The sequence below is a fragment of the Nomascus leucogenys genome, chromosome 17 (genome assembly GCF_006542625.1).
Source record: "Nomascus leucogenys isolate Asia chromosome 17, Asia_NLE_v1, whole genome shotgun sequence".
Taxonomy (NCBI): Eukaryota; Metazoa; Chordata; class Mammalia; order Primates; family Hylobatidae; genus Nomascus; species Nomascus leucogenys.
Genome location: NC_044397.1, coordinates 54455301 through 54479363, shown reverse-complemented (window position 1 = coordinate 54479363; position 24063 = coordinate 54455301). Strand labels below are relative to the sequence as shown.

Below are 24063 nucleotides of genomic sequence, written 5' to 3'. Positions count from 1 at the left end.
CCCAGAAAACATCTCATATCAATAATATAACGAACTTCCTTCTTTCACAGATTCCTAGTATTCAATCATGTAGATATACCACATCTTCATGCACCATAGCTTCATCTACCAATCCCCTCCTGATGGGCACGAACATTGCTTTAATCTCCTGCTCTTACAAATAATGCCACAATAAACAGCCTTACACATGAGTCATTTTAGATTTTGCCAGTGACTCTTCAGGGTAGATTTCTAAAAGTAGGATTTCTGTGTCAAAAACTAAATGTACGTGTAATTTGGCTAGCTACTGCCAAATTCACCACCATAAAGCTAGCACTTTGCATTTTGCTCAGCAATGCATTAAGGGCCCCACAGTTTAATGAAAAAGGTGTAGTAACAAACTTTTAGGCTTTTGCCAATCCCCTAGGTGATGAACAGTGTTCACTGTAGTTCATTTACATTTCTCATTATGAGTAAGAGTTTTATCTCTTTCCTTTATTTATTTTCATTTTCTCTTTTTTGTCATTCAAGAGGGTTTTTTGTTTTCCCTAAAATCAAATTTATTAGTATTTTCTCTGAGGTCGAATTTATCAATGTATTGAAAAGGATAATAACAGACAACATCTTAAACCTAGAGAAAGTTACCAATACCCAAAGAAGGTAATAGAATACCAAGTAGATTTAACCCAAATACTACCATAAGGCAGTTACTAATGAAACTCCCAAAAGTCAAGGATAAAGAAAGGATCCTAAAAGCAGGAAGAGAAAAGGAACAAATAATACACAATGAAACTCCAATATGTCTGGCAGCAGACTTTTCAAGGGAAAACCTTACAGGCCGGGAGAGAGTGACATAACATATTTAAAGTGCTGAATGAAAAAATACTTTTACCCTAGAATAGTATATTCGGCGAAAATATCCTTCAGACATAAAGGAGAAATAAAGACTTCCCTCAAACAAAAGCTGGGGAAATTCTCAAGTCTGACCTACAAGAAATGCTAAAGGGAATACTTTAATCAGAAAAAAACAGACATTAATGAGCAATAATTACTTGAAGGTACAAAACTCACGGGTAATAGTAAGAACACAGAAAAACACAGAGTATGATAACACTGTAACTATGGTGTATAAACTACTCTTATCCTAAGTAGAAAGACTAAACAATGAATCAATCAAAAATGATAACTGCAGTAACTTTTAAAGACAGAGACAGTACAATAAGATATAAATAGAAACAACAAAAAGTTAAAAAGTGGGGAGATGAAGTTAAAGCATAATTTTTATTCATTTTCTTTTTGCTTATTTGTTTATGCAGCGTTACGTTCTAAAATAGTATTTGCAAGCCTCATGGTAACTTCCAACCAAATAACATACAGTGGTTACACAAAAATAAAAAGGAAGAAATTGAATCATACCACCAGAGAAAAACACCATCACTAAAGGAAGACAGGAAGGGAGGGAGAGAGGGAGGACCAGAAAACAGATAACAAAATAACAGGATTGAGTCCTTACTTAATCAATAACATTGAATGTAAATATACTAAACTCTCAAAAAACATAGACTGGCTGTATGAATGAAAAAACAAGACCCACTGATCTGTTGCCTACAAGAAACACACTTCACCTATAAAAATACACCTCAACTGAAAATAAAGGGATGGAAAAAGATATTCCATGCCAATGGAAACCAAAAACAGAGCAAGAGTAGCTATACTTAGACAAAATAGATTTCAAGACCAAAACTGTAAGAAGAGATGAAGAAAGTCATTATGTAATGATAAAGGGGTTAATTCAGCAAGAGCATATAACAATTTTAAATATACATGCACCAAACACTGAAGCATCCAGATATATAAAGCAAATATTATTAGAGCTAAAGAGAGAGATAGGACCCAATAAAATAATATCTGGAGATTTCAACACCCCAATTTCAGCACTGGACAGATCTTCCAAATGAAAAGCAACAAAGAAACATCAGACTTAATCTACAGTATAGATCAAATGGATCTAATAGATATGTACAGAATATTTCATCTAACGGCTGCAGAATACACATTCTTTTCCTCAGTACATGGATCATTCTCAAGGACAGACCATATGTGAGGTCACAAAACAAGTCTTAGAACATTTTTAAAAACTGAAATAATATCAAGCATCTTCTCTGACCACAATGGAATAAAACTACATATCAGTAATAAGAGGAATTTTTGAAACTATACAAATAATGAGAATTAAACAATATGCTCCTGAATTACCACTGGGTCAAGGAAGAAATTAAGAAGGAAATTAAAAACCTTCTTGAAACAAATAATAATGAAAACACAACATACCAAAACCTATGGGATACAGCAAAAGGAGTACTAAGAGGGAAGTTTATAGTCATATGTGCCTATGTCAAAAAAGAGGAAAAACTTCAAACAAACAATCTAACTATGCATCTTAAAGAACTAGAAAAGCAAGAGCAAACCAAACCCAAAATTAGTAGGAAAAAGAAATAATAATCAGAGCAGAAATAAATGAAATCAAAATGAAGGCAATAATACAAAAGATCAATGAAACAAAACGTTGAGTTTTTAAAAGTTAAACAAAATTGACAAACCTTCAGCCAGATGAAGAAAAAAAGAGAGAAGAGACATTACAACTAATACCACAGAAATTCAAAGGATCATTGGTGGCTACTATGAGCAACAATATGCCAATAAATTGAAAAATCTAGAAGAAATGGACAAATTCCTAGACACATACAGTGTACCAAGGTTGAACCAGGGAGAAATCTAAAACTGAAACAAATTAATAACAAGTAACAATATCGAAGCCATAATAAAAAGTCTCTCAGTAAAGAAAAGCCTGAGGCCTGATGTCTTCACTGCTAAATTCTACCAAACATTTAAACAAGAACTAACACCAATCCTACTCGAACTATTCCAAAAAACAGCGGAGGAGGGAATACTTCCAAACTCATTCTATGAGGCCAGTATTACCCTGATACCAAAACCAGACAATGACACATCAACAAAAGAAAACTACAGGCCAATAACTCTGCTGAATATAAAATCCTCAACAAAATACTAGCAAACTGAATTCAACAATACATTAGAAAGATCATTCATTGTGGACAAGAGACATTTATCCCTGGGGATGCAAGGATAGTTCAACATATGCAAATCAATCAGTGTGATACATTACATCAACAGAATGAAGGATAAAAACCATATGATCATTTCAATCGATATTGAAAAGCATTTGGTAACATTCAACATCCCTTCATGATAAAAATTCTCAAAAAACTGGGGATAGAAGGAACATATCTTAACATAATAAAAGCCATATACAATAGACCCACAGCTAGTATCTTACTGAATGGAGAAAAACTGAAAGCCTTTCCCCTAAGATCTGGAACATGACAAGGATGCCCACTTTCACCACTACGTAATTCAACATAGTACTGGAAGTCCTGGCTAGACAACCAGACAAGAGAAAGATATAAAAGGCATTCAAATTGGAAAGGAAGAAGTCAAATTATCCTTGTTTGCAGATGATAGGATCTTACATTTGGAAAAACCTAAAGTTTCACAAAAAACCTATTAGAACTAATAAATTCAGCAATGTTGCTGGATACGAAATCAACCTACAAAAATCAGTAGCATTTCTATATGCCAACGGTGAACAATTTGAAAAAGAAATTAAAAAGTAATCCCATTTACAGTAGTCACAAATAATATTAAATACTTAGGAATTAACTAAAGAAGTGAAAGATCTCTATAATTTAAACTATAAAATACTGATGAAAGAAATTAAAGAGGATACCAAAAAATTGAAAAATATTCCATGCTTATGTACTGCTAAAATTTCCATACTACCGTAAGCATTCTACAAATTCAATGCAATGTCTATCGAAATACCAATGACATTCTTCACGGAAATAGAAAAAAAAAAATCCTAAAATTTATATGGAACTATAAAAGAGCCAGAATAGTCAAAGCTATCCTAAGCAAAAATAACAAAACTGAAGGAATCACATTACCTGACTTCAAATTATACTACAGAATTATTATAACCAAAACAGCATGGGACAGGCATAAAAACAGACACACACACCAACAGAATAGAGAACTCAGAAACAAATCCACATACTTATAGTGAAGTCATTTTCAACAAAGATGCCAAGAACATACACTGGGGATAACAGCGTCTCTTTAATAAATGGTGCTAGGAAAACTGGATATTCATATGCAGAAGAATAAAACCTCTTGCCACATACAAAAATCAAATCAAAATTGATTTAAGACTTAAATATAAGACCTGAAGCTATGAAACTACAACAAAAAAATTGGGGAAAATCTCCAGGATATTGGTCTGGGCAAAAATTTCTTGAGCAGTATCCCACAAGTATAGGCAACCAAAGCAAATATGAACAAGTGGGATCACATAAGTTTAAAAGCTTCTACACAGCAAAGGAAACAACCCACAAAATGAAGAGACAACCCAGATAATAGGAGAAAACACTTGCAAACTACTCATCTGACAAGAGATTAATAACCAGAATGTACAAGGAGCTCAAACAACTCCATACGAAAAAGTCTAATAATCCTATCAAAATATGGGCAAAAGGCCGGGCGCGGTGGCTTATGCCTGTGATCCCAGCACTTTGGGCGTGCTGGTACAGGCCAGTAGTCCCAGCTACTTGAGAGGCTGAGGCAGGAGAATCGCTTGAATCTGGAAGGTGGAGGCTGCAGTGAGCCGAGATTGCACCACTGCACTCCAGCCTGGTGACAGAGCGAGACTCCGTTTCAAAAAAAAAAAAATGGGCAAAAGATTTAAATAGACATTTCTCAAAAGAAGACACACAAATGGCAAACAGGCATATGAAAAGATGGTCAACATCACTGATCATCAGAGAAATGCAAATCAAAATTACAATGAGATATCCTTTCACCTCAGTTAAAATGGCTTATATCCGAAAGACAGGCAAAAACAAATGCTGGTGAGGATGTGGAGAAAAGGGAATGCTCATACACTGTTGGTGAGAATGTAAATTGGCATAACTATTACGGAGAACAGTTTGGTGGTTCCTCAAAAACCTAAAATAGAGCTAGCATATGATCCAGCAATCCCACTACTGGGTACATACCCAAAAAGAAAGGAAATCAGTATATTGAAGCGATATCTGCACTCCCATGTTTGTTGCAGCACTGTTCACAATAGCTAAGACCTAAGTGACCATCAGCAGATGAATGGATAAAGAAAATGTGGTACATATTGTAAACCAAAAATGAAATTCTAAGGCTCCCTAACCATCTGAATGGATCCCTCTTCTCAGCCAAGGGGATTCCAGAGTTAACTTAAAAATCTAGTTCAGGCCATGACAGAAGAGGGGGTTGGACATGCCTCATTACACCCTCCAGCATTAACATCAACTCAGACCTTAAGTCTGTTAGGAAACATTTACAATGTATTCTCTCTGAAGCCTGCTACCTGGAGGCTTCATCTGCATAAAACCTTGGTCTCCACAACCCCTTATTTTAATCCAGACATTCCTTTCTACTGATAATGATGCTTTCAACAGATTGCCAATCAGAATATGTTTAAATCTACCTATGACCTGGAAGTCCCCCAACACCCTGGTTCGAGTTGTTCTGCCCTTCAAGATTGAACCAATGTGAATCTTATGTGTACTGATTGATGTATTATGTCCCCCCAAAATGTATAAAAGCAAGCTGTACCCCAACCCCCTCAGGCACATGTCGTCAGGACCTCCTGAGGCTGTGTCATGAGTGCATCCTTAACCTTAGCAAAATAAACTTTCTAAATTGATTGAGACTTGTTTCAGTTACTTTTTGGTTTACAATACACACAATGGAGTGCTAGTCAACTATGAAAAAGAATGAGATCTTGTCATTTGCAACAACAGGAGTGGAACTAGAGATCATCTTGTTAAGTGAAATAAGGCAGACACAGAAAGACAAATACCACATGTTCTCACTTACTTGTGAGATCTGAAAGTCAAAGTGACTGAACTCATGGACAGAGAGTAGAAGGATGGCACAGGTAGTGGGGAACTCACTGGGGGGCTGGGGATGGTTAATGGGTACAAAAACGTATATAAAGAATGTATAAGGCCTACTATTTAATAGCACGACAGGGTGTCTATAGTCAATAATTACTTACTTGTACATTTTTAAATAACTAAGAGTGTAACTGAATTGTCTGTAACATAAAATATAAATGCTTGAGGGGATGGATACTCCATTGTCCATGATGTGATTATTTCACATGGCACAGAGGCATCAAAGTATCTCATGTACCCCATAAATATATATACCTACTCTATACCCACAATTAAAAATGGATTAAAAAAACAAATTTATCAATGTTTTCCATTATCGCATTTGGATTTTTAGTCATAATTAGAAAAACATTACCTACTCTCATTGTATAGATGAATTCACTTACATCTTCTGCTAGTATTTATATGGTTTCCATTTGCACACTTAGATTTCTAATTCATTCGATTTTTTTTCCTACTGTATACAATGAAAACATGTACAATTTTCTTTTTTCCTTACGGCTATTCGATGATCACAACTCTACTTATCAGTTTATTTCCCCCCACGAATTTGATGTGTTGACCCTATTGTATACCATACTTCGATACACAATTGGCTCTGCATGTTCTATTCTGCTTCACTGAGCTAGTGTAATTGTAATTATAATTACTGTAATTATAAAGGTGCTAAAACCTATTTTTAAAACTGGTAAGGCTTACCCATCCCTCATGCTTTTCGGGGTTTTCCTTATCCTTGCTTATTTTTCCAAGAAAACTTTATAATTAACTTAGCTCTGAAACAAAACCTGACACTGTGATATATATATATCTATATATATAGATATATATATAATCACATACATATATATATCACATATATATCATACATATATATAATGAAATATTATTTAGCCTTAAAAAAGAAAACAATCCTGTCATTTGTGTCAACGTGGATGAAACTGGAGGACATTATGTTAAGTGAAATTATCCAGACATAGGAAGAAAAATATTCCATGCTCCCATATGTGGAATCTAAAAAGTTGATCTCACAGAAGTAGAGCGAAGCTGGAGAGCGGAGAAGAAGGACGGGGAGAGGTTGGTCAATAGGTACAATGTTACAGTTAGACAAGAGGAATACTCTGGTGTTCTATCATACAGTTGTGTGACTACAGTTAATAATAATGTATTACACATTTCAAAACAGCTAGAAGAAAGGGTTCTGAATGTTCTTACCACAAGGAAATAATTAATGTTTGAGGTAATGGATTTGCTACTTATCCTGATGACTACACAATGTGAACATGTATCAAAACCATCATACTTTACCCCATAAATACGTACAATGATTATGAATCAAAAATAAAATCAAATTTAAGAAAACTTTTTAAAGAGCCATTGCCACACTCTCTTTCCTCTAAAAGAGTGCCTATGAGCAAAAGAGCATTAAGTATAATTGTCACTTGATGAGTCTTAATAAGGCATTTTTTTCTTATACCTGCCAGAAGTCAATATCCAGAGTGAATGAATAACAAATCACTTTGCAAGTCAGATGGCTTCCAAATTTTAGCTATTGACAAATTTGAAAGATAATCTAATTAGGTATCATTCAAGGATCATAAAAGGATCATTCAAGATAATTTTTGAGGACAGGTCTCTATGTGGTTTTTGGCATGTTAGATCCTGAGAACTTCAGGAATTAAAAGGCACTGCTATAAGAGAACTTTTCATCCTTATATACTATCTATGTAAAGTGTTTCCTGGGGGCTTACTTCAATAAAAATGAAGAGTCACACAATTAATGTTGAACCTTTTCTTATCAGAAAATCATGTTCAAACACAATGGATACATGAAATTTTTTTAATTGTCTTTCATCTTATTAATGTCTTTTCAAGAAAAATTTACTTTCCATGTTTAACAATTATATGTCAATAGTTGTAATATATTTATACTGTTTTATTTTGTAATTTTTATGAGAACTCATCCCAGAAAAATATTTTTCTATGTACAGTTTTATGATCACATCAAATAAAAAATATAACTTATTTTAATTTTATAACATATTTTACTTAAAGTCCTTATTAAAGACTTTCAAGCATAAAATATGAATTGAATAGAATAAAATTTTACATGGGGACTGACCTGGAAATGTGAAATCAAGAAAATATAAACTTTCTTACTGATACAGAAGAGTCTTTCCATGTAATTTTTAATAGGTGATAGTGAACATCAAACTTCTACTAGATACATTTAAAATGTCAATATTTATAAGATGTCATGAATTACATTCTCTTGAGTATTTAAAACTATGAAGAAACTTTATAGATGCCAACTGTGCAATGTGAGGGCAAAGGTAGTTTTCAGAAATCCTTTCAAAGGCTCCATGAACAGAGCGTAGGCTCAAAGTTTAGCAGCTGAGAGCTATCGGGTTGGAAAACAGGACTGAGTAGCTCCAAAACCACCAGGCTACTCCTTATGATGCATGATGGTAGTTTCGGGAAGCATGAATTCAATTACCCTAATAAAGGCTTCTCCTGATCATGCTGACTGGCAAATAGAAAAGTAGAAACTAAAATATTCCACGTATTCCAAAAGTAGCATGGGCAACTAAAAAAGAATCAATAGGCAGCTTTCGATTCTATCTAGACTACAAAAAACAAACCACCAAACTAAACCAATCTGTGATTTCACTATCTGGAAGGTCGTGCAAAGCAAGAAGTTCCAAGCAATTAGCGGAAGCACCTGCTGGGGCATTAGTACTCACGTTCAAACCCCTTCCTGGGGCAGCCCTGGAGGTGTCCTCATCGCTGTCTGCACCTGACAGCACGAGCTGCTCAGCCTGGAACACAAGCACCAGGCCACGTCATCTCCAGGTGAAAGTTCAGACAGAAAACATAGTCCTTAGCGATCATTAAGGCAAAAATGCCAGTGTGGCCACAAGGCAGCAAACCCTTCACTTAATAGGTGTAATCTTTGCCACTTCTGCCAGTTTATGAACAGACCTGAACCTAAGTGCTCCCTGATTTGGAAATCACAATTTTGAAATCCACACTCATAGGAATGAGTTTTCTTTCTTTCTTTCCTTTTTTTTTTTTTTTTTTTTTTTTTTGTTTTTTGACAGTGTCTTACTGTGTCACCCAGGCTGGAGTGCAGTGGCATGATCTCAGTTCACTGCAACCTCCATCTCCCAGGTTTGAGTGATTCTTCTGCCTCAGCCTCCCACGTAGCTGGGATTACAAGCGTGTATCACCACACCCAGCTAATTTTTGTATTTTTAGTAGAGACAGGGTTTCACCATGTTGGCCAGGCTGGTCTCAAACTCCTGACCTCGGGTGATCTGCCCACCTTGGCCTCCGAAAATGCTAGGATTACAGGCGTGAGCCACCTCACCCAGCAAAAATATGCAATTTTAAAACAGTAGTGGGCCTGAAGTGATGGAGTTAGGTCAGCAAGCAAATTAATTAGGTTTTGAGGACTTCAAAGTTTTTTGTTTTTTGGTTTTTTTGAGCAGAGTCTCACTCTGTTGCCCAGGTTGGAGTGCAGTGGTGCTATCTTGGCTCACTGCAACCTCCACCTCCCAGGTTCGAGCAATTCTCCTGCCTCAGCCTCCCAAGTAGCTGGGACTACAGGCGCACGCCACCACGCCAGGATAATTTTTTTGTATTTTAGTAGAGGCAGGGTTTCACCTTGTTGCCCAGGCTGTTTCAAACCCCTGAGCTCAGGCAATCTGCCCACCTCGGCCTCCCAAAGTGCTAGGATTACAGGTGTGGGCCATCGCTCCTGGCCCGAGGACTTCAAAGTTTTAATCACTGCCCAGCTAATTCATTGGGTGTACACAGAAAAATTTCAGCAAATATCTCGCTCCATATGATCCAGAAAAGAAAAATGGTAATATTTCTTTCTATTGCACCAAAATCATCTGGTGCAACTGGAAAATTCAATTTCTAGACCCCAACCTGGCCTCCCAAATGAGAATATTGGGGTACATGACCCAAGAATCCAATGTTTAAATTAGGTCTCAAGGTGAGTCTTAGGTACTTTTGAGAACTGCTGTGTTAGGAGAATAAATAATGTCAAGATGATATAAAACTATAATGCTTTTAAAACTTTAAAACACAAAAGCTTTAAAACAAAAAAGATATTTGCTATCATTTATTTTAGCCAGTATCATATCCCTTTAAGTATATTTCCTATTGGTATTTTATACACACATTCACACACATACAACACATACCCATATACACACATACCTATAATTTTTTTTCCTTTAAGTTGATATAGTAAAGAGTCACCTTAAGTTTTAAATGCCTCAATAATTCTCCATTCTTAGTGTCTGTTCACTAAGACCTCTGCAGACTGTCTGACATCATAGGATTTTACAAATTATTTTTAAAAATTATTTGTTTCCAATCCTTTTTCTTGATAAAGAAACTGATACCACACTATACAATGTAAACCAGTGATTAACAGCAAGGACTTTGGAAAGACAGGCTTGGGTTTGAATTCTGTTGTTTATGAATTCTGGCATTTACCCACACTATGCTCGGCTTGGAGTTGCTCAGCCTAAGTTTCTTCCCTGTAAAATGGAGCTGATAATGCCTCCCTCACCAGGTTTCTAGACAAACTAAATGAGGTTGCATTTAGCACAGTACCTCAAACAATAAAAATCAAGAGAAACAAGAAGCTAAAATTTAACACAAAACAATAACAAATTATCCAATAAAGATAAGACTGAAGAAGGGATGTCTAGAGCAAAATACAGTAAAATAAATGAGAAGGAAAGTGATAAATGAAAGATAAGGTATAGAGAAATGAAAAATATTTCTAGCAAGTTCAGGACAGCAAGAAAGAAAACAGGCTTTGTATCTGAGGAATACGAGTCCCTTTAATGATCAGAATCAGAGAGGTAGTGAAATGCACAGCAGTCATGTCTCACTCCACCCTTGAACCAAACGGTGACTTCTTGAGGCCACCTGCTATGTGGGCTCCAGTCTGACGCCACGGAGCCATAAAATGCCACACACTGGACACCATAATTCCTATCCTATAGCTCAACAAGGGATAGCCAATCACTAACGAATGTCATCTCTGTAAACCAGTGACAATTCCTGTGGAACAACTTTGTATCAGCCCACTCCTTGTCCCCCTTTGCCTTTAAAAACCTTCTTATAACCATGGCTGAATCTCTCCAAGGCAACCTGAAAGTGTGTCCTAGACAGTCAGGCTCACCTTTTGCCCAATAAACTCTCTATATTAATCTTGCCTCAGTTTCTTTTTTTTAGGCCGACATATCTGGTCTAAGTCGGCAGGATTCAGAGTGATCCTCACACCAGCACCCAGCATTTTCTCTCAGACCCAGCTCTTGGTACCAGCAACATATTGAGTCCCCAGCTCCAGAGGATCCCAGGGTGCAAAGGGTGAGACCTCCTGAATCCGGACCGCCCTATGATTTTCACCTGGGCTGCCCTTTCCACTGCTCCCTTTCTGGAATGGAGGCTCTATCTTTGCCTTGTAGGCAAGTGATTCAGGCATCAGCGATTAAAGAGGAAAACTACCTTTTCCACCTTGGAGCAGGTAGGTCCAGGTATTGGCAGTTTGGCACTGGTGATATCACTTTACATAGCATGCTTTTAAAACTGCAGCTGCTTTCTACTGTTTATAATTTGGACTTTAAAAAATCTGTGACCAATTCCTATTAGTTTTATACCAAAAGGTGCATGAAGGTGAGTTCTCTCACGCCCAAATTAAGAGATTTGAGATTTTTTTAAGAGACCGCTCCTTAAACCCCCAGAAAAACTCTTTAAATGGCTAAACTGCCTGCAGACCTTTCTCAGTCCCTTGGAGATGTAAATCTTACCATGTCTTGGAAATGTTAACATGCACTGTACTGGCTAAGCAGCATTCCAGCTGAGAACAGGTTTGATACATAGTGAATGTTCTTGGGACATACCACAACATTTATTTCCTCAGTGGATATCTTTTGCTCAGGAAAGAAACATTTATAAGAAATTAATTTGAATTATATGTCTCGGATACTCATTTATAATCCTATCTACTGAAGGCAACCAAAATATTCCTCTCCTAAGTACGGGGAATTGGTAGCTGAAGAAGGTTAACATCCAGGGAGACACTGCCCCTTCCCCTTGCTTGCCTGATGGCAGAACGGCAATTTAGAAAGACAAAGGTTTTCCTGCCTGCCATTCTCACCTAAAGATAGGCTCCATTATAAGACTTGCTTATGGGCTCAGAGACAGCAATGCCAGGGAATCTAGGTGCAGTCTTTATTCATGCCATAAATTTACCTTCCCACGTTTTCCTGCCTTTTGGCACTACCCCCATGGGCAGCTTTTGTTTTCCTGTCTTTCCCACTGTCTCTTTAAATCCTCAGTCTGGACCTTGTATATAGATGGTCAGCTGAGAAGCTGAGACCCTAGGGAATATGCTAGACAGGACAGATGGGGCTTGTACCCCATTTGCAGCTAGCAAAACCTTCCTTCTTTTGGAGTTTTTCTGGTGGCTCTGGGTCTTGTGAGGACTGTGTTGCACCTCTTTGGAGATACTTGGCAAATCTGTGGTTAAATCATTACCTTGGTTAAGGCGTGTTAGTTTTGGTGAGTCACTTGGAAAGGTACCTTTGGTTTAAAAGAGGAAAAAATTAAAAAATACAAAAGCAGGGATATTGGCTGATTTGCCCTGGCTAAAATCTGATAAGAGACTGAAAAGATTTAGGAGCTCTCTAGTCAAAAGGTAACTTAATGAATAACTGATATTTGGGATATATATGTATACACACACACACACAGACACACACACACATATATATATATATGCATGCATATTTTTGGAGTCCTCTGTTCTCTCTATAAAAGTTTCTCAGTTGACTGAATCTCTTTCTTCTTAAACCCCTGCTAACCAAATATACTCCCTTGGTCTGCTTCCTTTTTGAGGACACGATTTTTGCCAAAGATAATGTAAAATTCATTGGTGTTTACGAAAGCTTCAATTCTCTTTCTGCTTTGAAATGTAAATTTGCTACCTTGTTAAATTTTGTGAGGGCTTTAGGCTTATGAGACAGATTAACTTGTTCCATTTACAAAGGCACAGTTTGAATCCAAATGTCCTTTTGAACTAGTGAATTTCACCTGACTCATGGCTAAAATCTTAAAATGAAAGCTATGAAATCTTTATTTTTGTCTATGTTTGTATGTATACATGTGTACACGTCTGTGTTTGTATATTGTCTACATGGTACCAAACTGACTTATAAGTAAATCAGTTCTCATAAATTTAGTAAATAAGCCCAAATGCTTTTCAAGTTCATGTGACTTTACTAATCTTTGGTAAATGAGGCTAGTTTTAAAATTGTTGGTAAAATAAAATAGAAATATTTTCAGAATTTAATTTAGAGATTTTTGCCTGGGTCCACTAGTCAAATAGGTTTAGGCTATTTCTGGTAGGTGTTTAAGGTCATAAAACTGTTGCTTCTGTGATATTGTTGATACCTGTTTGATTCTGGGGTATAGACAAGTGGCCACGGGAAGGCCTGGGGACACATGGATGTCTGCAGCACCTAGGCCAAGAGCTGTGGGGCAGAGCTACGCTACATGTCTTCCCTGGCTCACTTGTGCCTCCTGAAAATGCTGAGAGGGGTTGGTTCTCCAGGCATTGCTTTCATAACTCTGTCCTTTTTTCTGGGCTCTGTATCAAGGTACATAATTAAAAATGCTTACTTCTTAAGACTTTTCACAAATATTTGGGATACTAAGAGTTAACATTGAAATTAATATATGTAATTAAATCTACTAGATAAGAGAGAAACAATTTGCATCCAAAGAGCACAAGAAAAGTAAAATGCATTTTTGGTTTTAAAAAAGGATATAGACAGGTGCAGTGTCTCACGCCTGTAATCCCAGCACTCTGGGAGGCTGAGGCGGGCAGATCACCTGAGGTCAGGAGTTCGAGACCAGCCTGGCTGACATGTGAAACCCCATCTCTACTAAAAATACAAAAATTAGCCAGGCATGGTAGCAGGCGCCTGTGATCCCAGCTACTTGAGAGGCTGAGGCAGGAGAATCACTTGAACCCAGGAGGCAGAGGTTGCAGTGAGCTGAGATCATGCTACTGCATTCCAGTCTGGGTGACAGAGAGGACTCTGTCTCAAAAAAAAAAAATAAATAAATAAATAAATAAAAATTTAAAAGGTTATAAGAAAGACATAAAAATACCGTTTTTGTTGGCTGGGCACGGTGGCTCATGCCTGTAATCCCAGCACTTTGAGAGGCCAAAGTGGGTGGATCACATGAGAGTCAGGAGTTTGAGACCAGCCTGGCCAAGATGGTGAAACCCAGTCTCTACTAAAAATACAAAAACTAGCCGGGCATGGTTGTTCGTGCCTGTAATCTCAGCTACTGGGGAGGCTGGGGCAGGAGAATCACTTGAACCTGGGAGATGGAGGTTGCAGTGAGCCGAGGATCACGCCATTGCATTCCAGGCTGGGCAACAAGAGCAAAACACACTCTCTCACTCTCTCACTCTCTCACTCTCTCTCTCTCTCTCTCTCTATATATATATATATGTGTGTGTGTGTGTGTGTGTGTATGTGTGTGGTTATATGTGGTTTTTGTTAAAGGAACAACAATTTTGCATGGCTTAAAGGTTATTTAAAAGCTGTTTTAAATTAATGAAATACAAAAATGATAGATAAAACTAAATGGGTATAGGAAGTTAGAAAAAAATGAAAAATATTGTAAAAGGTTATAAAAGATTTATAGAAACTTATCTGTGTGGTCAAACCTGAATGAGGTTGGATGGATTTGTTTATAAGGTTTTATTAAAATTAGGTTTATTAGTAATAATAAAGGTAAAACTTGGTTTTCTCTTTTGAACAGGGTTTTCATATAGTATTGATAAGAAATAATAAAAGGTTTCATTTACCTTTTGAGTAAGCTGCAATAAAAAAAGAAGAGAGAGGAAGACACACTCGCCGTGTCTTTATTAGGTCTGAAAACTGAGTCTCTTTTTTTTTTTTTTTTTTTTTGAGACAGTCTCGCTCTGTTGCCCAGGCTGGATATGATCTTGGCTCACTGCAACCTCCACCTCCTGGGTTCAAGCTAGTCTCCTGCCTCAGTTTCTCGAGTAGCTGGGATTACAGGTGCCTGCCACCATGCCCGGCTAATTTTTGTATTTTTAGTAGAGACGGGGTTTCTCCATGCTGGTCAGGCTGGTCTCCAACTCCCGACCTCAGGCGATCCACCCACCTCGGCCTCCCAAAGTGCTGAGATTACAGGCGTGATCTACTGTGCCCGGCCAAGTCTCCTCTTAATCAGAGTAAATGTTTTTGCTTTTTGAAATCTTTGAAAAAAATCACTTTGACTAAATGAATATTATTTTACTGTGATCTCATTTTGAAATCAAGTGTTTCAAGCCTTTGACATTTGACAAACTTCCTAAAATGAAACTTCAAATTCTAATTGAGTCTTTCTCACACTGAACTAACTTTTGGAGATTAGGGCTCCTGTAAATCAAAACAGGGACCCTGGAACTCCAAGAGAGGCATTATTAGGCATATTTGGTATGTGAAAATCATACTGGAAGCATTGTTAAATAAGAGATGGTGTGGTGTTTAACTTTCTTTTTTGTTTGTTTGGATGGTTTTTTTGGAGACAGAGTCTTGCTCTTTCACCCAGGCTGGAGTGCAGTGGCACAATCTTGGCTCGCTGCCACCTTCGCCTCCCAGGTTCAAGCAATTTTGGTATTTTAGTAGAGATGGGGTTTCACCATGTTGGCCAGGCTGGTCTCAAACTCCTGACCTCAGGTGATCCACCTGCCTCGGCCTCCCAAAGTGCTGGGAATACAGGTGTGAGCCACCGCGCCCAGCCAAGAGATGGTGCTTAACTTTCTTCAGGTTATTTTTATATGAATATGCTATTAATATGCATTCTATAATTGTAAAGATACCGAAAAATTTGATGTGTCTTGACATAAACAGTAAATTGCTTTATTCTGATGCTTTTTCCTAAAAGTTCTTTGTAAATGCCAAAGCATTGTATCTTCAAGGAACCTTATGGAGAATATCACAACAAGCACTCTGATTACAAGTTTCTGATAATTTTGGAGATCATGCCACTGAACAAGGCAAAAAGAAAAAACCCAGTTAATCTAATTTAAAACCTGATGAGTTCATAAAGATCGCTAACCCAACTTCAAGCAGAATAAAAGTTAAGTACAAGCCACTGAAGTGACAGAGCACTGAAATAATTTTTGTGACTTCCTTTTGTTTGAAACACAGTAGGTTCTTTTCATGTTTTGTTTTCTAGCATCAAGAAAACTTTTCTTTTTGAGTTATTTATAGCTTACAGCAATTGAGTAAAGTATACTATGGTGGGCAAACTGAGACATTTATCTTTCATTCTACCTGATTTCTCCAAAATTCAGAAACTATTTGTATTTTCATTTTATGGCAATATACTTACTTGCATAAGTTCAACAAGGATCTGTTTTCTTTTGTAACAGGACACATTGAAAGCACTGGTTATTTTACCAAGGCTTAGACTGGAATGACAGATTTTCAGATATGACCAGACTGGTTTGAAGGGCTGAGGTTGACTTTATAGCCAGTGGACTTAGAAAATGGCTGGCCTGGTTCCTTGTCAACATGGTTCCCTTACAAGGTTGCTGACCTTGTGGTAAGTAAAAGCATGTCACTTTCTGACAGGCCCAGTAATCTCAAGATATTTTGAGACCTCAAGAAGAAAGAAATTCACTGAATTCATACAGGTATTACTAGCACAGTTAGATGGTAAATCCTTAACTTGGCTTCCTAGCCACAAGAGGCTTTTAAAAATCTAATCTGAGATTCCTTATCAAAAAGTTCCAGCAAAGCCAACTAAAATGAGTCAGTATGGCCACTCTTCTTGCTGCATCTTATGCAGATAATCATGCCAAGTATAATAAGTGTAAAATTAATTTTACAAATAAACTGGTTCTACTATGATTTATCTTTGGTAAAACTGGAGGAACTGGAAAAATTATTTTTCAATACCCCATCTGTTATTCAGTTCTAGCAGACTATTGTTTTTGTGATATTATTATTTGCCTACAATTTGGACTGAATCCTGAATTACCTCCTGGCTACATGTCTCTAAAAAAGAAGCAGGATTTAATGTTCTGCCTGACGTTTTTAGTTGTTCCCTAATGGAATTCAGGTTTGTTTGATCTAGCATATAAATTATCTTTCTGACTATAATCCAATCCTGTGTGCATTACGCTTCTACTGTTCAGATTATTAATGCTATATATCTCTTGTGTTTTATTTCTTCTGAGAAAACTAAAATGGTATTCCAAAGACTAGCGATGATTCAACAAGCAACAGTAGCTAATACATTTCTGACGTGACTGAGGTTTCATTCTTGCCACTCTGTAATGCCATCCTAATTTGGCTTTGGGGTTCCCTTAAAATTCCTCACTAAAACATCTTTTCTTTCCTCGCTAACATGGGACAGGGCTATCTGAGAATCACTCTTCCCAGTGACAAGGGACCCCTTGACACTCAGCCTTTAATCATCAATGCTTTCAAGAAGAAATATTTTGTATCAAAAGAGGGAAATGAAGAAATAAACACTTTTTATCCACAGAATGTGAGCCCCTTTTAATTATCAGGCCCAGGGAGGCATTGAAATGCAGCGGTGGTCATCTCCCAAACCCGCTTGAGCTAAATAATTAGCTCTTAAAGCCAATTGCTACTTGAGCTCTAACACTGAGTGAATTTTTTGCCAAGTAGCTACAAAATGCCATACACTGGACGCCATAACTCATCTGCCGCAGTTCAGGAGTGTACAGTCAATCACCAATCAGCGTTATTTCTGTAAACTAGTGAGAATCCTTGTCAAACAACTTTGTGTCAGCCACACCTTCTTCCTTTTTGCCCTAAAAAACCTTCTTGTAACTACGGCTGAATGGAGCATTCCCCAAGGCAAACGAAGTGTGTCCCAGGCTACAGTCCTTAACCTTGGCCCAGACAAACTATCTATATTAATTTTTAGTCAGTTTCTTTCTTTAGGCTGACAATGGTGAAAAACGGAAAGCCCCTTGCAATCCACAGACAGGACTGGATCACTGACTGTGCCTTCACTGCTGTGTTGACAATAGTGAAAAACCGAAAGTCCCTTGCAATCCACACATGGGACTGGATCACTGACTGTGCCTTCACTGCTGTGTTGACAATGGTGAAAAACAGAAAGTCCCTTGCAGTCCACACAGGGGACTGGATCACTGACTGTGCCTTCACTGCTGTGTCGACAATGGTGAAAAACAGAAAGTCCCTTGCAATCCACAGACAGGACTCGATCACTGACTGTGCCTTCACTGCTGTGTCGACAATGGTGAAAAACAGAGAGTCCCTTGCAATCCACACAGGGGACTGGATCACTGACTGTGCCTTCACTGCTGTGTCGACAATGGTGAAAAACAGAAAGTCCCTTGCAATCCACAGATGGGACTGGATCACTGACTGCGCCTTCACTGCTGTGTTGCCAGATGTGGTGTCTCCCCACACCCTGAACTATCAGAAGCTGAGTCAGTCTCCACATCTCCAGCTTTTTAGGTGACCTTATTTTGCTAAAAACTAAAGTCTTTCTAGATTTTTTACTTGGTTTTTCTAGCCATTTCATCTTTTACAAGGAAGAAGACACAAAGAGAACAACTACTTGAGGTCTAAGGGTGAGGAATGAGGAATGGTGGGTGGATTTTACTGTGAACTGGTGTCCTCAGGATCAAGGAGGACAAGGGTGAACACAGTCCCAGCTAACTTATCTCAAAAATGTCAGCAAAAAAACCCAACAAAACAACATTCATAGAGTGAGCAAAAATTCAAATACAAAATTCTGATTCTCTCTTTTTTTTTTTGAGATGGAGTCTCACTCTGTCGCCTAGGCTGGAGTGCGCTGGCATGTTCTCATCTCACTGCAACCTCTGCCTCCCGGATTCAAGCGATTCTCCTGCCTCAGCCTCTCAAGTAGCTCCGGTTACAGGTACCTGCCACCATGCCTGGCTACTTTTTGTATTTTTAGCAGAGACGGGGTTTCACTGCATTGGCCAGGCTGGTCTCGAACTCCTGACCTCAGGTGACCTGCCCGCCTCAGCCTCCCAAAGTGATGGGATTACAGTTGTGAGCCACCGTGCCCGGCCACAAATTTCTAATTCTGTAATTTCAAGTAATTCTGACAGGAAAGGGAGCTAGGAGAGGAGGAGGGAGAGTAGGGGGGAAGAGGGGGGAAAGGAAGGGATAGTTGGAGAGTGGGAGGGGATAGAAAATGTCAGGGAGCCAAAGGTCTTACATAGACATGCATGGAGTACAGATTTTTCAAAGGACATGCAGAAACATGGGGAAAAGCACAACAATCTCTTAAGTATAAGAGAATCACAAAACCATTACCGAAGCTTCAGCAGAGGTGAAGAAAAAATAATCTGAGGTTTGTGAAAAACTCTTAAAGACAGGAAGCCTCTGCCAGTTCGGCTGAGCTCCACTGGACCTTCTGTTCTCATCTGGCTCTCACTCTCCTCCTCCCTTCTCAAACACCACAGGGCTACAGGGACATGCTGGCTCTGCATGCAGACACATCTGTGTCTAAGCCTGGACACTAAGAAGGTTACTTTATTTCTCTGAGCTCTGGTATCCATATCAGCAAACCTGGGTGAACCACAATTCTAACAGCAGAGGCTGCATCACAGGCCACTGACGGGCAGGAAATCAGGTGTCCAGCCTTGGGCTACATGCACCTATCTGCACCGTGGCACTGAGAAGGTCTGCACACAAACTTGAGTCCCCAGTCTTCACATCTCTTGTGGAAATATACAGATGGAGCACACTTCCAAACTGAGCTAGTGGAATTAAAACCTAACATTCACTGGAACAGTTTTGTCTTTTTTAGTCTTATTTATTAGTAAGGATAAAATACTAGATATTAGTAAAATATATTTGTGAAGCAAATATAAATACAGATAATGAGCATTTTCTTTTCTTGGTAGTCAGAAGGCATTTATGGGTTTGACAATCTTATAATTAATTATAAAAATCTTCATTTTTATTCTGGGTACTATGACTAAATTACTCTAGAATATTGTATCTAAAATATGACTTTGAGATGTGTTTCATAAATACCAACAAAATCAATAAAATTAACTTATCACATAGTATATTCCCAGATCATATCAGGAGGACCAAAGAACATCTAAAAATTACTAGCAAGAAGACAAGTTCAATGACTGATACTCTTCTCTGCCACGAGGCATAAGCTACAGTTCACTGATAGCAATATTGGCTATTTACACTTAACTATAATATCATTCATTAATCTAAACAAGATTTACTGAGTTTCAGCCACAGGCAGAGTTCTGTGGATGTACCGGAACACCCACAGGCAGAAGGGCTCGTGGCCCTGGTCAGCAGGAGCCCACAGGCTTCCTGTCCCCCTAGTGAATAAACCACCATCACCCAAGATTACTCCTTTTGGAATCAAGTGTGGAAGCACAGCCCGTCATTCCAGTGCCTACTAATAAGCTCTCTTTTACCTGAAGGCATTAGTATTCTTAAACAGAATTATTTAGAAAAGTTCCAGGACAGGTTGAATGCATGTATTTCAAGAGACTATTTTTTTACATGATACAAAATCATGTGTATTTAATCCATTACCTTACTATTGCTTCTTTTATTAACTTTGAAAAATCCCAGAAATTTTTTCTTCTCTTTATCTGTCTCATCATTGCCAAGTGATGATTTCCTAAAGGTTTCTGGAAAAAAAAAAGCACTAAGTTATTTTTCAGCATCTGAAACAAGAGATTAAATACTTCACTTAAAAAAATCTTAATAAATGAATCCTCTACTCTTAAACTTTTAGTTCTTGTAAGACAGGGAAAACCATCAACTATTTCTTTCAAAGCTGTCTGAGCCACCTCAAGGCCTCAGGCCCATTTGGGAAATCACTACAGGTTCTTACACAGTCTTTTAGGGATGATGGAGCATTTTCTCTGGGTGTGTTTGTGCCCTTTTGGAGAATGACAAAATAAATAAAGTTCTAGGGCAGAGCTGTCCAACAGAAAGCTAAACCAGACCACACATATAATTTTACATTTTCTAGTAGCTACACTAAACAGAACCAAGTAAAATTAATTGTAATAATTTCATTTAATCCAATACTTCTAAAATATTATCATTCTATCATGCAGTCCATATAAAAAGTATTGATGAGGTATTTTACATTGGTTTTGGTGCTAAGTCTTCAAAATCCAGCAGGCCTTTAGGCTTACAGCACATCTTAGTGTGGACTGGGCACATGCAAGAGCCACATGAGGCCTGTGGCTGCCAAATCAGCACAGCTCTAAGACTGTGACATCAGTGCAATACACCTGCTTTAAGAATTATGAGTGAGGTACAAACTTTAACTAAACGAAATAAATCAGCAGCTTGCCTGCTCATTTCCAGAAAATGGAGTAACAGCTATGGGCTCCCCAGGTGGTATTTGAAACAACTGCATCAAATCTCCCAGGAACCACCTTTCCAGATTTTCCTTCCTCTACTGCATCCAGAATGTTTTCCTTTCAAATTACATTCTCTAGGGGGGCAACTGTTTTCTTCTTTCTTTTTCCTGAAGCTCTAAATCCTCAACCCCTCTTGAATTTTTCTTTATCAGGATTCTAGAGCCAGGTTGGACCCTTCCAAATTCCAGACAAGCAAACTGAAGCCCAGATGTGTCTGTCAGCTGACAAGACAGCCATGGGACGTGGTTCCCAAAGCGAGATGGAACCTCCACCATCAGCATCACTGGGAACTTATGAGAGATACGAATGCTTGGGCCCATTCCAGACCCCCAGAATAAGAAACGCTGGGTGCAGGGCGCAGCACTACAAAGTCAAACTAGCCCCTAAGGAGGCTTAAGCTGAGGGTCTGGAGAACACGCTTGGGGAGTGGTGCTGAGAGATTAAGAGCGCCCATGTGTGAGGCACACTTCAGAAAACCACCTAGCTTCTCCAAGCCTCAGCAGCTTCAACTGCAGGTTGAGGGTGAGTGCGCTAAGCACGCAGGACAGCACTCACACAGCTCAGTACACTGCTCACTAGTGTCATGATTTGCTCAGGAAAGGCCTTTGTCATTACTTCATTCCATTCTTCTCTGCCAGGGCATACAGATATGACAAGAGGAAGGAAAGTGGAGGTGTTCCTGGAGAATAGAAAAATGATTTTTCCCATATCACTGCCAACTGATAGCAAGAGCTCTAGACCATTGGTGGCAGAATCATGGACTGGGATTTTACAAATTCTGCCAGCAGACTATTAATGCAAACAAGGTAACCCTTAGTTAACTTCTTGATCTGCTAATATATGATTTCACATTTGAGTTAGAGAACACACACAGCAGTCAGTGCATTAATAATACAGGCGTGATCACTGATAGTGTCCACACAGCAAAGCAAAAACCCAGCACACACGCTCCTGATATCACTCTGTAGGAACAAAGGTGCACATCCTAGCCACCAGGGCAGGGCCAGGACACTCGGTTACACGCAGGAGGCTCCAGCGGAGGCACCGAGCAGGCTCCACATCGCACAATACCCAAACCAGAGGGCCCGCTGCAACATGGTGCAGCAGCACCAATGCATGTGTGCAAACATGCTTCAAAGTTAGTTGCAGCAAGCCCTCTATTAGGTACAGAACTATAAAGAGGAAAACAGAGCACACAGTTAAGACTGCATCTAAACTATTATATGCTTTAATATGTATGTTTATAACCAAGGATGTTTCTAGAATTGAGTGGTAGGTGACATGGACCAACGGATGCTCACGAACTGACGATTGGGTTACACTTTCAGTTCACGATGGCTTTATCCAGACATGACCCCATCGTAAGGCCAGGAGCATACCGAGTGCATAGCACTTTCACACCATGGTAAAGTTGAAAAATCGTAAGTTGAGAAATTGTCTATGTTGAAACAGATGGCATCACAGTATCCTACTGATAATCGAGAAGTAGAGCATGTTCCTGGTACACAAGCTATATTACAATGATCACAGAAAGGACAGACTGCATTAGAAAACTGCAATGAAATCTAGCCTGTTGTTTCTCTTCTTGAATGAGGGCAGTGGCTGATCATCACCTCTAAGGACTGAGGTCGGCTCCCTGACGAAGGGTCCAGGACAGCTCCAGCACCAGAACTGCCCCTCAATAGTGGGAAAGACACTTTCTCATGCAGCTACAGCCTGCAGCTGTCTGGAGGCACCAGGGGCCTGTGACTCACAGTGCTGAGCTGCGCCTAACACTGATGGTCTATTTTTAGAGGTGAGGCTTTGGTCTCAGTCACTGACTGATAGGGGCCTCGTATGAGGCCTCTGAGCCTTGGCAGACACTGAAGAAGAATTGGTTTGGGAGCAAAGTAGGAGAACTCAGTGTTCCCATCAGCCAAAATTTCCAGAGGCTGCCCAGCTATAAAGCAGAGCAACAATGAACAACTGATGTGTAGCCAGCCCTCAAACACACGCAAGTGAGCTCTAGAACCCATGGTGCCTATGGTATGATAAGCTGAGGGTGGCATTTATTTTGTCTGAATTTACTCTAATTTACACATAATTAAATATTAAGAAAAGTCTAGGAACTCACACTTAATCTGCAAGAAAGTTTTACTTTCTGAAGCATTACAATGATTTGAAAAATGTTAAAGATGAATTGCAGGGTGGCAGAGAAGGATGAAGGACCCTTGAAGACCAACGAGTCCAAACCACTCACTTGTCTAGAAGAGGAGACTCAGTGACCAGAACAAGGCCAGTAAGCATTAAATGGAAGCGGGGGACCAGGTCAACATCTGTAAATGTACAATGGGCATTCTACATATGTATATACATATATGTATATGTTTAAGTATATATATATATATATATACACATATGTATCTCTATATCTGTCTATATAAACATATAAACATCTCTGTATAGAAATATCTCTTTCTGTACAGAAATATCTCTATGAGAGAAACTTAAATAGATGTCGGAATA

The 24063-nt window shown here is 38.6% G+C and overlaps 1 protein-coding gene across 5 annotated transcripts in view; it reads right to left on the bottom strand.

Moving 5' to 3' along the window:
* The window catches only part of COBL (cordon-bleu WH2 repeat protein), a 307991-nt gene that overhangs the window by 153843 nt on the left and 130085 nt on the right, over positions 1-24063 (bottom strand). For 4 of the 5 annotated variants that reach the window (XM_012496980.2, XM_012496981.2, XM_030796417.1 and 1 more), the window contains exon 5: positions 20714-20811. In XM_012496980.2, coding sequence (XP_012352434.1) covers positions 20714-20811 — 98 coding nt within the window. Of the gene's footprint in view, positions 1-8788; positions 8864-20713; positions 20812-24063 lie in introns of all 5 variants that reach the window. The other variant, XM_012496979.2, reaches the window with a different exon arrangement.